This window comes from Lithobates pipiens, unplaced genomic scaffold, assembly GCF_037356315.1.
Source record: "Lithobates pipiens isolate NorthernLeopardFrog02 unplaced genomic scaffold, aLitPip1_a1.2 Scaffold_8, whole genome shotgun sequence".
Classification (NCBI taxonomy): Eukaryota; Metazoa; Chordata; class Amphibia; order Anura; family Ranidae; genus Lithobates; species Lithobates pipiens.
The window spans coordinates 440,172,000-440,187,608 of NW_027507903.1; the positions used below are offsets into that span (position 1 = coordinate 440,172,000).

Sequence of the window (15,609 nt, forward strand, 5' to 3'; positions counted from 1 at the left end):
AGCTACTGGTAGTAGCCTGGCTATGCACCTTGTAATCCTATTGAACAATCTTTTTGAGATGTACAGACAATTATGCAGGACAAAAGGATATCAGACTAGATTCAAATGGACTGTATTGTTTAGGTAGGGTACTACACTAGATTTGGTCGATTTAAAGGAGATTGGATAGAAATGGATTAATTTGCCATTGCTATCAAATTTTCATGAAGTTCATTGAGAATGTGAATTATGTCAGTTTATTATCTCACCGGGTGATCATAACCAGGATATCTATATATCTTTGAGATTCTGTAGCTCTAGCATTGCCGAGTGAGTTTTTCCCTATGCCCGTGAAGGGGGCTAGAGACCTTGATCTTCATGTCAAAGGATTGGGTTGCTTCTCACACCACAGAAGGGGTTGAGGCGTCTCTCCTGGAGTCAGCTGGTTCAGTGGACTTACCTTTGTCACTGTGTGTAAAGCCATATATTTAACAGTATATGCAGCATTGTTAACAGCAACAAGTGTTGTAGCTATTGTTATTATTCTGAGTGTACTTAAAATAGGTCTATAGTATTAGCAATGCAAAAATTGTGTTGTGAGGTAAGCAGGCACAAGGTTGTGCCTAGATTTGGGAGGGGGAGGGAGTAGAAGGAAGTAGCAAGGTGTCAGGACACTATTGTTAAACATGTATAAAGATGCTTGTTGTAGTTCCTTCAAGTACCTCTGGGCAACATTGTTTTTTTGTCACTTGTGCAATCATGTAAGTTAACTTTTATGTAGGTGTTCCACGCATGGTTTTCTGGCCAGCCTCTGTCCATGACCCTAGCAGTGCCAGGGTTACAGGAGCAGGTGGCGGGAGGAGGTGAGTAGCAGAGTGGAGACTAGAAGGCGTGGAACTCCTATAAGGCTGAGGAACTCCTGGACCACAATGTAGTTGTGCCCTCCACTGTTAAAACATATGTAACATGTAATATGTCCTACTGTGAGAGACCCTGTAGATGTACCTGTTAAAAAAATAAACTAAATGGTCTTTTCTGCAAGCGAGTAGGCAAGACTGGAATCAAATTCTTTCAAAGAAGTCAACGGTGTAGCTAATACCTGGGGAGAGTGAATTTAGTAGCCAGTTCAGGACAGGTGTGGGTGGGGGTTTACTAGTGGAGGGTCCGTCAGTGGCCAAAAATCTTCTCCCGAGTGCACACATTCGCCATCTGGATACGTGTCTTGTGGGCCCAAGGTATTAGAAGGGATCCCCCTATGAACTATACCCTATGGGCTAATGTAACATGCAAGCTAAGCTTGTATGAAGAGCTGGCAGGGTGTAGTCGTAGCCTTGGCTTGTCGTCCCTACAAAGTGGAACCGTGGGCCACCATCTGGGAAGTGGTTTAGCAACCCAGATTTTATGGTGCCTTCTAACATATTGATTCCTTTTTAAAAAGGCTGTATTTTCCTTAAAATGTGATAAAGAAGAAAATGTTAATACATTGGTTTAGACTCTGCATAGCCACATCTGATCTCAAAACAGGAATTATTGGGTGTTTTTTCTCTTTATCAATGGAAGCATCATGACGTGCTTTTAAACTAGAAAGGCTTTCATATTTGCTGATTATTTTGTGTAAAACAATTATGAGTATTGAAAATACCATAAGAAGAGCTTTTGGGTCCTGGCTCACATGTGACCCAGAGGATCTTAGGCTTTACTGTACCTACAATTTGAAATCATCTCCTACCAGGATGTTCTCCCTGTGTTTATATGGCTTTTATCCAAATTTCCTTGTTTCCTCCTAAATCCCTATAAAGTACAGGTAGAGTAACAGTTCTTCTGCCTAAATTGTGCTATGGGCAACCAATACCTTCAAACCATCTAGTATTAGTGGTAGTGAACTGGTTGTTCAGCCCCTGAAGGTCATGGTTTAAAGAAGAGACACCACTTTGCTCATTGGGTTGGTTAACTAACATTGGAGCAGACAAAATCTGGAGCAGCTGTGAATACTAACCAATCAGCTTCTATCTTTAGCTTATCCAGTTAAGCTTTAACAATGAATCAGATTGATTGCCATGCACAGCTGCTTTGACCCTTGCATGTACACTGTTGGCAACTTATGTAAAGACCTGGTCTTTTTGCTGTGGACTCAATGACTCCATGTGAATGTTTGGAGGGATTGCCCTCAGGTAGGATAACTATTTCTGGTAAAAAGACACAAAAGGGATCTTTGCAGGAAAGTGCTGCAATTTCCAATCATCCTGTCTGAAGCAACTGCTGTCAGAGGAACTACTTTTACCACTAGGAACTGCAATTGAAATGAAGCTATTGGAGCAAAGGATGCCTGAACTAGTGCTTTTAGAACCAAGCCTAAGTCCCATGAAGGGAACAAGAATTTCCTTGGTGGTTGTATATGAATTACGGCCCGCATGAATCATTGTCAGAGGATCAACAGACTTCAACGTCGGTGCTTCCCTGTGCGCCTGCGTGGTAGACCAGCGCAGAGGCGCACACGGGTGCACGATACGGCGGGTTTGCACATCACCTGATCACTCTGGCAGGCCTATAAAAGGCAACCATTTGCTCTGTGTCTTTGCTGGTTTGTCTCCTCAGCTCACCTGTGTTCCTCTGCTTCCTGTTCCTGTTTGCCACTTCCTGTTGTGACCCGGATTGCCTGAAGACTACTCTGATTCTCTCCTGACCTGATCCCTGGCTTGTTTAACGGACTTCCTGCTCTTAGCCTTGCTGGCTCCTGGACTGATTACATGTGTTTGACCCTCGGCCTGCCTCTGGAATACCCTCTGTCTTCCGCATTTAGCCTTGCTAGCTCCCGGACTGATTACATGTGTTTGACCCTCAGCCTGCCTCTGGATTATCCTCTACATTCAGCCTTGCTGGCTCCCGGACTGATTACTTGTGTTCGACCCTCGGCCTGTTCCTGCACAAGCCCTGTTCCAGACCTTCACACAAGTCAGGTGTTAGAACCTCTGCTGGGCATTCTCTTCAAGTACATCCCAAGGCCATCTGCACGGGCATCTCTTCTCTCAGAAGACTTCACAGAACAGTCACCTGCTGGCAACCCGTGCCCCTTCGTGCCCTGTACCCGCTGTTCCACCCTCAGGGGTACTGTGCACCAGTTGCAAGGGAAGCCGCTCTCAGCACTTCGGCCCCTGGTGAGTACCTGACAGTACAAACCAGCCATGTCAGAGGCCGACAGGGCTGGCTCACCTTTGGAGGTTTGGAGGCACTCTGCCAGCAGGTTGCAGCCCTCACCCAGGCGGTGCAGCGACTCCAAGATGGCTACTTCCAGATTGAGGGCCACCTTCAGCACTTGGCAATCTCTCCCAGTCTACCAGATTCTTCACCGTCCACAGCCAGCAGCCCTTCTGCTTCGCAAGCCCAAGGCGGTGCTACACCTGCGGTAGTCATGACCCTTCCGGAACCCAGGGTCCCTACTCCTGAGCGTTTTTCGGGCAGCCGGAAAAAGTTTAGGTCATTTAAAAATGCATGCCTCCTGTATTTGGCTTTGCAGCCCAGGACCTTCCATTCTGAATCGGTAAAGGTGGGTTTCATCATTTCCCTGCTATCCGATGAGCCACAGTCCTGGGCCCATAACCTCCTAGAACAGAAGAGCCCCCTTCTTGATTCGGTAGAGACTTTTTTTGAAGCTATGTCACAACTATATGACGATCCCCAGCGCACCGCTACGGCTGAAGCCATCCTGCATTCCCTAACCCAGGGAAAGAGACCAGTAGAGGACTACATTATGGAATTTCGGAAATGGTCTGGGGACACTAACTGGAATGAGGCTGCCCTTAAGTATCAGTTCCGTCTGGGCCTGTCTGAGACCTTAAAAGATGAACTAGCCCGAGTAGACACCCCTACATCCTTGGAAGATCTGGTCCAGTTGGCTACCAAACTTGATCGACGTCTACGGGAGCGTCGCTCCGAACGCCTCCAGTCACCTAGATCCATGTGGATGCTACCCCGGGTACCCCCGGTACCCGCACCTGTTCCAGCTCCCACCTCCTCTACTGATGGCGAACCCATGCAGCTGGGCTTGGTCCGGGCTCCACTCACCCCTGATGAGAGACTCCGTCGGCGTCAAGCCAACCTTTGTCTATATTGTGGTGAAGCGGGCCATTTCCTACGCAGCTGCCCTGTGAGACCCAGTAAGTGCCGACCTCGTGTTGCTGTGAATTCTCAGATTGCGGTTTCCACCCGGTCTCACCTTGTCCTCCCGGTTTTATTACAGGTGGCGGAAGAGGAGGTTCGCCTGGGAGCCATCATTGACTCTGGGGCCTGCAGTTGCTTTATGGACATAACCCTAGCTCGGAGCCTGCACGTTCCCCTCTGCTCTAAAAAACAACACCTTCAGATTCATCTGGCTGATGGCTCCCTACCCTGCTCCAGTCCTGTGACCCAGGAAACAGTACCAATCTTGACATCCACAGACTCTGGTCACTGCGAATTTCTTCGCTTTGACGTTATCCACTCTCCTATGTTTCCCTTTACCTGTTAGTCTTATATAGCCACAGGATAGCTTCCAGCAAATTCCCTTAAACCTGAAACCTGATTGGTCCTTCCCTAAAACCATGCTATCACCTTCTTAAAGGGGCCTCACCCAAATATCCTAACCCCTGCTGTCCTGCTAGCTGCACTAATCTATAATAGCTGACGGGGGGGGGGGGGGGGGGGGTTGGGGAGTCCACAATCTCAAGAAAGTGGACCCATAATGTGTCCCCTTTTTTCATTCTTGAGAATTGTTGGTCATGAATAAAAGGATTTGGTGATTGTACTCTCAGCTAGCTGTCTTTGATGTTTGTCGCCAAAATCCTCCAAAACATGAGGCTATCCTGGCTCCCACTGGAAGACATTGCTTGGGCACACCTTCAAAGAGTTCACAAATGTCTAGCAGCCTGCTGTGGATTTGATTCCATATAAACAGAAAGTTTGAGCCCCTTTCACTGTGATCTGGTAAATTTCAGCCTGGCCTATAAGATTTGATCCATTGAAGCTTTCTGAAGATCGGCCAACTTGAGCTAAACGATGGCTACTTCCTCTTATTGGTCTGTGGACATTTCTTCTGTCACTAGATTCTGGACCTTTCATCTGTCACTCCCTTTGTCCAGCGTTTTGCCAAACAACAACCTCCCATTAAGAATGTTACAAAAAGCCTACACCATACTTTGCATTCCTTGAGCACTCTTTTTAAAAACATGTTCCACGCTGCCTCTGCCTACCTTTTGCTAGTCTTCTGTGCCACTGACAGGTGTGGTGAGCTCATGCAAAAAAATATGGAAAAAAAAATCATAATTCTCTCACCAAGAAAAACTGGTATACTGTCCCTTTGCTTCCATCCACTTACAGAAGCAGCAGCAGGGGAGATCAGGCAGCCTTCCAGAGGCAGACAGGAGACCCAGAATCTAAGACAAAACCAGTCAGACTGTCTAATCACCGGGAACACAGCACAGCAGGGGAGCAACAGTCTTTACCGCACAGGAGAAAACTGTCTGGACTGCAGAGAGAGGGAGAGAACCCAGTTCCTCTGCCGGTTCCAAAACTGTTTAAGCTGCTGCTTGGTGACTGGTGATTACTGCCCCACGCCACCCATCTCCCTGCCCTCTGTGGCATCATCCACTGCCACTCAAAGACTGAATACAAAGCCAGGAGACCAGTTTGGCATGCTGCCTAAACAACACAGGAAAAACCCCAATGGTGACATTGCAGAGCTTAGTAATACCACACCTGTGCACTATTGGTGCTAGCTAAGCAACATTGCCCAAGGCAGAGCACAAAGGGCACCAAGGTTTTAGGAGGGTCTACCATCCAACATTCAGGGTCTTCCAACTCCATGAGAGGCTGAACATGGAGAGGTAGGTTTGGCAGGGGAGGATATCCTTGCAGCAACCAAAGTACTTACCAGCTGCAATCCACAGGTGGCCTGGAGCATGACCAAAACATTTTTATTTAGCAAGAAAGAGGTGGTCCTGTGAGCTAGAGCTGAGGTAGAGCCAGGAAAAGACATTAACAGCAGCTACCAAAAGTGTAAATGCTCATATATTGTAATTTGAAATGAATACATGGTTTGTACATTAAATGGCACTGGATAGGTACTGGTGCAAATGTTACAATATGTATTGTAAAGTGTTATAGCATATCATCTTTAACAATAATGCAATTAGAAGTCAGCGGTTGATTATTTAGTTCTTTGCACTTTGAGGTACAGTTTGCATTATATAATACTGCCATTATATACTGTATGTCCAAGACATTTCTATTTACTATAACAAAATTGTTCCTTCTCGTAACATGATATAAATATCTAACCCAACCAGCAACATTTCAAACAAGCAAAGCCAGGAAAATACATATTTATTTGACACAAAGACGTTCTTCTTCACATGGGCCTGCACAGAAGAAGACATTTGTTCACCAAATTTGGGATGACCCCTTCAAATTTCAGAGGGTGCTGTTAAATTCAGGGAGGCATGACATTTATTGCCTTGACTGAAACAATCATTTACTTAGGATATATGCTGTTCTGTTCAGCCTGGAATGGAGCTTACAACTGTGTTTTAGCAAGGTAAATACTGCCCTCTAGTGATCAGACTGTGTTTTGTTTGATTAGTGTATAGAAGAGCTTGCTTACATTAGACCTCATGTGTAGGGCTCCAGGCACACTAGTGTTTTTTTTAAGCTAAAAAAAAAACACTGCATAAAAAATGTTGGTAATGGCATTTTTTTAGTAGCGTTTAGGAGCGTTAGCGTTTTATTAGCATTTTTTGCAGTTCCTAGAAAAAAAATGCTAAAAAAGGCTATTAGTAGTTGATGTCCTTTTTTTCCCCACAATAGAACTTTCTTTTGGTGGTATTTGATCACCTCTGCAGTTTTTATTTTTTGCGCTATAAGCAAATAAAAAAAAAGAGCGACAATTTTGAAAAAAAAAAGCTAAATTTTTACTTTCTGTTATCACACATCCAAAAACAAATATATTAATCGGTTTAGGCAAATATGTATTCTTCTACATCATTTTGGTTAAAAAAATCCCCGTTTATCAACACCCTTCAGACTTGCCCAGACTCGCCCCTGTAGCTAGTTTTCAATCTAGGTACTCACCCTATGGTCCGTGCCAACAGACCTTAGTTTGTACAGTAAACGTTTGCCTGGAACTGTATCAAATGCCTTTGCAAAATCCAGATACACCATATTCACAGGCCTTCCTTTATCTAGATGGCAGTTTACTTCTTTATAGAAGGTTAATAGATTGGTCTGGCAAGACCGATTTTTCATGACTCCATGTTGATTGCTACTAATGATATCGTTTTCATTACTAAAATCTTGTATATAGTCCTTTATCATCCCCTCCAATAGCTTGCAGACTATTGATGTTAAGCTAACTGGTCTGTAGTTCCCCTGGGATATATCTTATATATAAATCCCGGCCCTTTTTTGGTGCTTCGGCTTTTCTCCAATCAGCTGGTACCATTCCAGTCAGTAAACTGTCCACAAAATTAGGAACAATGGTCTGGCTATCACCTGACTGAGTTCCATTTTCTAATCCTGTTCTCTTTTAACCAAGAGAGTGCTTTCTGTGTCATGATATGAAAATGAACATTACAGTCTAGGCTACTGTATCCCCCCATTTCCCTTGGGAAGACTGAGGAGCAGAATTTATTAAAAACCTTTGCCATCTCTCCGTCTCTTGTAACCAGATTCCCTTCATCATCCTTTATTGGGGGCAAATATCATCTGGCCTCCCTTTCTTACAATTTATATACTTAAACAATTTCTTGAATTTTTTTGGACTCTCTTCTGCTATGTGTCTTTCGTGTTCTATCTTAGCCGCCCGGATGGCACCCTTACATTTTTTATTGCATTCTTTGTAAAGTTGGAATGCTGACAATGACCCTTCAGCTTTGTTTGTTTTTTAAGGCCTTTTCTTTTGCTTTTATATGCATTTTTATTTTGGAGTTGAGCCATCAAGGATTTTTATTAGCTCTTTTAAATTTATTTCCCATTAGAATGCACTGCCCACTACCTTAATTTAGTATGCTCTTAAAACACTCCCATTTTTCCTCCATGTTCTTTGTTCCTAGGATTTTATCCCATTAATCACTTCAATACCAGGCACTTATACACCTTCCTGCCCAAGCCGATTTTCAGCTTTTAGCGCTGTTGCAATTTGAATGACAATTGCGCGGTCATGCTACACTGTACTCAAACACATTTTTTATTATTTTGTTCCCACAAATAGAGTTTTATTTTGGTGATATTTGATCACATCTGCGATTTTTATTTTTTGCGCAACAAATAAAAAAAGACTAGAAATTTTGAAAAAATATGTTTTTCTTTATTTCCATTAAAATATTTTGTAAATGAGTATGTTTTCTTCTTCAATGGCGGGCACTGATGAGGTGGCACTGGTATGCGGCATTGATGGGCACTCATAGGTGGCACTGATGGGTGGGCACTGATAGGTGGCACTGATGGACATTGGTGGGTGGCACTGCTGGGCATTACTGAATTAATTTGTTCCACATGTTATGTGCTTCCCTGGTGGTCCAGTGTGGGCATGCAAGGGGGAGGCTGCACTGATAAACAATCAGCACAGACCCCCCCCTGTCAGGAGAGCCGCCGATCAGCTCTTCTCTACTCGCGTCTATGAGAAACGAGTGAGGAAAAGCTGATCAACGGCTCTTCCTGTTTACATCATGATCAGCCGTGACTGGACATGGCTTATCATGTGGTAAAGAGCCTCCGTCAGAGGCTCTTTACCGAGATCGGTGTAGCGGTGTGTCAGACTGACACACCGCACCACCAATTGCCGCGATGCGGGTCCCTTACGGGCTCGCGGCAGCTGTTATTCTGCAGGATGTCATATGATTCCCAGTCAGGATAACTGAACCACCACCCAGCCGTCATTCTGCTATAGGCCGGGCGGGAAGTGGTTAAATATCATCTTGCAAAGATCGCAGTTTAGGGAAGTTGGATTTGAAATTCAGGGTCTTTGTATTACCCTTGTGCTTCTTATTTCTGTGATTTATACTGAAACTACTTGACCTATGGTCGCTGTTTCCTAGTTTGCCCCTTATTTCCACATCCCGGGTCTGTATTGTTAGTAATCAGTAGTTCTAGTAACGCATTGTTTCTTGTTGGTGCATTCACCATTTGACCCATGAAATTGTCCTTCAAGATATTTAGGAAATGGCAAGCCTTAGATGAATGCGCTGTTCCTTCCACCCAGTCTATATCTGGATAATTAAAATCCCCCATTATAATGATACTACCCATCCTTGCTGTCATTCCAAACTGTGATAGGAGGTTCGCCTCCCCCTCCTCCCTTGGGTTAGAGGGCCATAGCATATCCCCAATATTATTTTCCCCTTAGTTTCCTCCCTTTGAAGATGTGATGTCGTCTCTCACATTCACTTGCACATCATTCTTGATGTGCAGGCATAACCCCCCCTCTTTTTTACCCTCCCTATCTCTGCAATATAAGGAATACCCCTGGATTGTTGCCAACCAATCAGGAGATTTTTTTTAGTCTCCTTACCGCTAATGCCCCCAATACTACCCACTGAACCCTGTTCCACGTTGGCTTTATCTACATCTGGACCCCCCCTTCACCTAGTTTAAAAGCCCCTCTAAATTTTGGCCATCTTCTCTCCAAGCTGAGCTTCATCCTCCCCATTTAGGTGCAGTCCATTCCTGCTAAAGAGCCGGTAACCAACTGAGAAGTCAGCCCAGTACTCCAGGAACCCAAACCCCTCCTTTCTACACCAGCTCCTCAGCCACTTGTTACGTTTCCTAATCTCCCGCTGTTTCTCTGGTGTGGCTTGAGGTACCAGTAGTATTTTTAAGAATACTACCTTGGAGGTCTTATTCCTCAATTTAGCTCCTAAGTCCCTAAAATCGTTTTTTAAGACACTCCATCTTCCTTTGACTTTGTCATTGGTGCCAATGTGTACCATGACAGCTAGGTCCTCCCCAGCCCCTCCCAATAATCTGTCCACCATATCCACAATGTGCCGAAACCCAAGCACCCGGTAAACAACATACAGTTTGGCACTTACTGTCTTTTTGACAGATAGCCCTATCTGTCCTTCTAATAATTGAGTCCCCTACCACCAAAATCTGTCTTTCCTTTCCCTTGGCTTTACCCCTGCCCTCACTGGAGGAGTTTTTCCCCTGGCAGATAGGAGCGTCACTCTGCTCCAGCAGTGCAGGTCCCTGACTGATTTCCCCAATATCACGCAACAAGGCGTACTTATTGGGATTTTCCAATACCCTTTCTGAGTGTCATCCATCTACTCTGCTCTGGTGCCTGCACCTCTTTCTCCACCCACCTCTGTGCTGGCCCCTGCCTGTAAATGTCTATTTACAACTACTGGGTTCTGTTTTTGGAGGACTACTTGTCATTTGACTTGCATGGTAAACTGTAGGTCAACACACTAAAAATATAACAAGCTGGATTTTAAAAACCCAACAAACGAAAAATCCCAACAGTACTAGCTACAGTTTAAGGTGTGTGATTAGTGTGCCTGAACCAGAGAGGTGTGCATGTCTTCTAATTTGATGTTTCTGCTGCTGTAGGTCCAACTTTGGACTTGGGTAAGAAGGTCAGCATCCCAAGGGACGTAATGATGGAAGAACTCACTTTACAACGCAATCGTGGTTCTTGTATGTACTTGGAGCGTCAAAAGCGTGTTCAGAGGTTTACATTTGAATACCCATCAGATCATGTCCATGTAAGTTAACCTTTCTAATGTTATGGAAACTCTAAAAGCTGAACTGCAAGCAAACAAATACATTTGATGATGAAATATACAGAGTTGCCTTACCTGAAAAAGAATTTGTCCATCCAGACCTAAGATTTGCACCTCTGCCACATAGTACAGTCATGTCTGGCAAGGCAGAAGACCAGATTTTTCTATGTTAAGTTAGGCAACGCTTACGGGTATTGTCCCTTCTCAGCATGTAATGGGACAGTGCAAGGAGAAGCAAGTGTGTTTAACGTTTAATGTATTGTGTACCCTTATTATAACAAATCACTACAAGTACCTCCTGGACAGTATAGGTCAGGTACCCCCTAATGTGTAAACATGTATGCTTTCTAACAGCCACTTATGCTTATGAAAAGTTAATAACATAACACAAGCCTCCAGGGAGGCATTGTAGCTTAGCACTGGACAGGTTGTGGCAATGAGAAGACCATCCCCCACATATAAGGTCTGTACTTAATATTATGATATATATAAACCTAGTCAGAAAAATCTCTAGTAAGAGGGTGACAGACAATATGCTGTGCCTGTCCCTGAATTAGGCACATGTTATCAATCTGTTACAGTTGCCCTTGGTGGTGATATTGCTGCCGCACATTGTACAGCCATGGTCCATTGTTACCACCAAATGGAAACCCATGCTTAGAGATGGCATCCAGCAGTTGCTGGAAGGTATATTGACAGGAAGTGGTTTCAAAGAGGCTACAATAGATCAACAGAACTGAGATGCAACGGATGGCAAAAAGGGGAAAAACTATTTTATTTGAAATGGAAAAAAAATAAGAACATGGCAGTAGTTTATGATACACAGTGATTTAATAAACTAAATTCAATTGTATTTTAAATGTATGATATGGTGGCAAGGGATTATTCTCAGATTAAATTACCCTTATCCACCAATGAGCATACAGTACTGCATGTTATTCCACACGAGATTTGCTAGTTTTTAGCATTCCACTACTTACCATGGCAGCTAACACAGAATAACTGCACAGCAAAATGACAATCACCACCTATATCAGTACTATGTAGGTCTGGATTACTATACATGTACACAAATGTTTGTGAATATCATAAGGTAATTTTTGTTTGGAATTACTGAATCCGCATAATAAAATGACTCTTCATTTATCAGGCAGGTAGCAATGTGCATGCCCTGAATGCTGATCAAACAGCTGTCAATGGCCTCTCTGGTTCAGCGGGGGTTGATGGGAAAGAGAACTTCCGCTCAGAGATACACATAGTCCCAGGAGGAAATCAGACCCCACCAAATATCCCTAAGAAATCTGCCAAGGTCTTGCAGATGAAGATGCAGTTGAATCCAGGAGGGATTGCTCCAGGTAAGAGTGAATAAATGCGGATGGGTCCATTGAACAAGTCTGGCTCCAAACAGGAAAAAAAATGGCAACCACGCCTAAAAAGAGTAGATCGCATTTTCTTCCTGAGACCTCAATAGCAAAACACAGTTCATGCTGTTTTGCAATTAAGATCTCAGTAAAATCTTTAGATCTACTCTTTTGGTGTACTGGTGATTTCAGTTCATATATTTATACAGTGTCTCCGTTGGCCTTGCACCTTTCATTAGGAGTGAAAGGTGAAGGTGCAGAATGTATGATATGCATATTCTAAGCACGGATTGATCTAACCATGCCACAGATCCACATGGCACCTGACACTGTCTACATCCAAAGATCCTGTCTACTCCCAAATATTCATACCTCTTCCCTACTGTCATCTACAGTGGTCCCTAAAATAAGCCCCAGCATTGGTAAGCCCCCTCTCTTTTATGGCAAGCTTATGTACAGCTCCCCTCTAGTTAAGGGAAGTGTACTGTGACCTCTCATCCTCTGATTGTCTAACATGTCTGTCAATTAAACAGAGAAGAACACAGGTCCCCCTCCCTAGAGGGGCAAAAATGTTGGTGTCAGAGACAAATGACTTCAGCACTGTTGCATCTGCTTAATGTGTGTTATTAGAATGGAAGTAAGGTTTGTGAGGGGTAAAAGGGCTCTTACATTACCCAGCATTGGAGATTGTGAGGCCATGCTGCTAATTTTTTTTCCAACTGCTCTATCACAGAAACACTAGGGTCCTGTTGGCATGCATGTAATATTCTGGCTCCTCTTCTGCAATTTTTTTTTTTAATTTGTTTAAAAATGTCCTGATGATGATGTATATTGAGTTCCTGCCTGTCTAATAACAGGTTACTCTGGACCTTTAAAGGGAGTGCCATATGAAAAGTTCAACAACACAGCCATCCCTTACTATTGCCCTTGGACTGAGGGCCACTCAGTGGAGCATGTCATACCCGGTGATGAATCATTACCACCACCTCCAAAAACACCACTAAATGTCACACACCGAACCCATAACAGGTAAGTGTATGATTCTTCACTATGAGAGTCCTAAAAGGTTGCTTCAAAGTGGGCCTATGCCCAAATACTACCTTTGAGGCCGAGTTCACACCTATGCGAATTAGATGTGCTTTCCCCACATCCAATTCACATAGCAGGAGAATGTGACTGGCTCCCTATGGAGCCAGTTCACATATCTCCATTACGGCTGCGGTGTGTACTGCACAGAAACGCTGTTCGTCTTTGGCTCCGTTTCAGGGCCGAATTCAGGCATAGATTCGGCCCTGATTCGTCCCTGAAATGGGTTACAGGGATGCATAGCGCTCCTGTGCGAGCCACAGCCGGTTCCAGTGTGAACCCGGCCTAAAGGTTTTAAGAATCTTGCTGGGATATACAACTAAGGTGCGTAAGCAAGGCTGAAATACTTTCCAGCTCTTCCATTTCTAAAACACTGGGCATTTGGCCACATTGACATGAAGGATCAAAGTTCAGATTTGCTGATTCACCTCTATAGCAGAAATCACATGTTCAAATGCCTAGGCAGAAAAGGGAGCATAAGTCAACCCATTTCAGAAGACTGAGCAGGGTGTTAAGTGGGGGCCTCATGTACACTGCTGCTGGTTAGAGATGAGCCAAACACCCCCCTGTTCGGGTCGCACCAGAACCTGCGAACAGACCTAAACTTGGTGTAAACTTTAGAACCCTATTAAAGTCTATGGGACTCGAACGTTCACAATCTAAAGTGCTCATTTTAAAGGGTAATATGCAAGTTACTGTCCTAAAAAGTGTTTGGGGACCCGGGTCCTGCCCCAGGGGACATGGATCAATGCAAAAAAAAGTTTTAAAAACTGAAGTTTTTTTCAGGAGCAGTGATTTTAATAATGATTGAAGTGAAACAATAAAAGTGTAATATTCCTTTAAATGTGGTACCTGGGGGGTGTCTATAGTATGCCTGTGAAGGGGCGCATGTTTCCCGTGCTTAGAACTGTCCCTGCACAAAGTGTCATTTCACAAGGAAAAAAAGTCTTTTAAAATCACTTGCGGCTATATTGTCGGCTCCCCTAATACAGAGAACACTCAATGAGTGTTCTCTGTATTAGCCAACAATTCATTCATTCATTGATAAAAAAAAAAAGTGTGGGGGTTCCCCTAAATTCAATTACCAGGCCCTTCAGGTCTGACATGGATATTAAGGGGAACCCCGTGTCAAATAAAAAAAAAATTGACGTGGGGGTCCCCCTAAATATCCATACCAGACCCTTCAGGTCTGGTATGGATATTAAGGGGAACCCCGCATCAAATAAAAAATAAAAATTGACGTGGGGGTCCCCCTAAAAATCCATACCAGACCCTTTATCCGAGCACGCAACCTGGCAGGCCGCAGGAAAAGAGGGGGGACAAGAGAGCGCCCCCCCCTCCTGAACCGTACCAGGCCACATACCCTCAACATTGGGAGGATGTTTTGGGGGTCTGTGACCCCTCAAAGCACCTTGTCCCCATGTTGATGAGGACAAGGGCCTCATCCTCACAACCCTGGCCGGTGGTTATGAGGGTCTGCGGGCGGGGGGCTTATCAGAATCTGGAAGCCCCCTTTAACAAGGGGACCCCCAGATCCCGCCCCCCCCTGTTTGAAATGGTAAGGGGGTACCCCTACCATTTCACAAAGAAAGTGTAAAAATGGTTAAATAAGACAAACACACTTTTTAAAAATTCCTTTATTAAAAAAAAAAAAAAAAAAAAAAAGATTCCAGCGGTGCTAATCCAATCTTGCTATCCAGCGACGAATCTCCGGGGTCCAGCGATGGATGATCATATCCAGCGACGGGGGATCTCTCAGTCCAGCGCTGTCCATACATCCGTCTTCTGTCTCCACTGCGGAGACACTGCGGGGATTCCAGGGCTGACGTTTCTTATATTAGGAGGGTGGGGCCACCCGTCACCTGACCACGCCCCTCTGACGCTGGTGAGGGAAGCCAGGGGCTCCCCAATGACGTATGGGTGACCCCGCCCCCTCTGATGTAAGGCAGGTTTCCGTTACATCAGAGGGGGGCGGGTCACCCATACGTCATTAGAAAGGAATTTTTCAAGTGTGTTTGTCTTATTTAACCATTTTTACACTTTCTTTGTGAAATGGTAGGCCCTTACCATTTCAAACAGGGGGGTAGGATCTGGAGGTCCCCTTGTTAAAGGGGGCTTCCAGATTCTGATAAGCCCCCCGCCCGCAGACCCTCACAACCACCGGCCAGGGTTGTGAGGATGAGGCCCTTGTCCTCATCAACATGGGGACAAGGTGCTTTGAGGGGTCACAGACCCCCAAAGCATCCTCCCAATGTTGAGGGTATGTGGCCTGGTACGGTTCAGGAGGGAGGGGGGGCGCTCTCTCATCCCCCCCTCTTTTCCTGCGGCCTGCCAGGTTGCGTGCTCGGATAAAGGGTCTGGTATGGATTTTTAAGGGGACCCCCACGTCAATTTTTTTTTTAATTTGATGCGGGGTTCCCCTTAATATCCAT

At 44.7% G+C, this 15,609-nt stretch overlaps 1 protein-coding gene across 1 annotated transcript in view; it reads left to right on the plus strand.

The window, feature by feature from the left end:
• The window catches only part of MYOZ3 (myozenin 3), a 48,973-nt gene that overhangs the window by 21,571 nt on the left and 11,793 nt on the right, over window positions 1–15,609 (plus strand). The window contains exons 3-5 of the mRNA XM_077468307.1: window positions 10,558–10,712; window positions 11,881–12,085; window positions 12,949–13,120. Of these exons, the coding sequence (XP_077324433.1) occupies window positions 10,558–10,712; window positions 11,881–12,085; window positions 12,949–13,120 (532 nt within the window). The remainder of the gene's footprint in view (window positions 1–10,557; window positions 10,713–11,880; window positions 12,086–12,948; window positions 13,121–15,609) is intronic.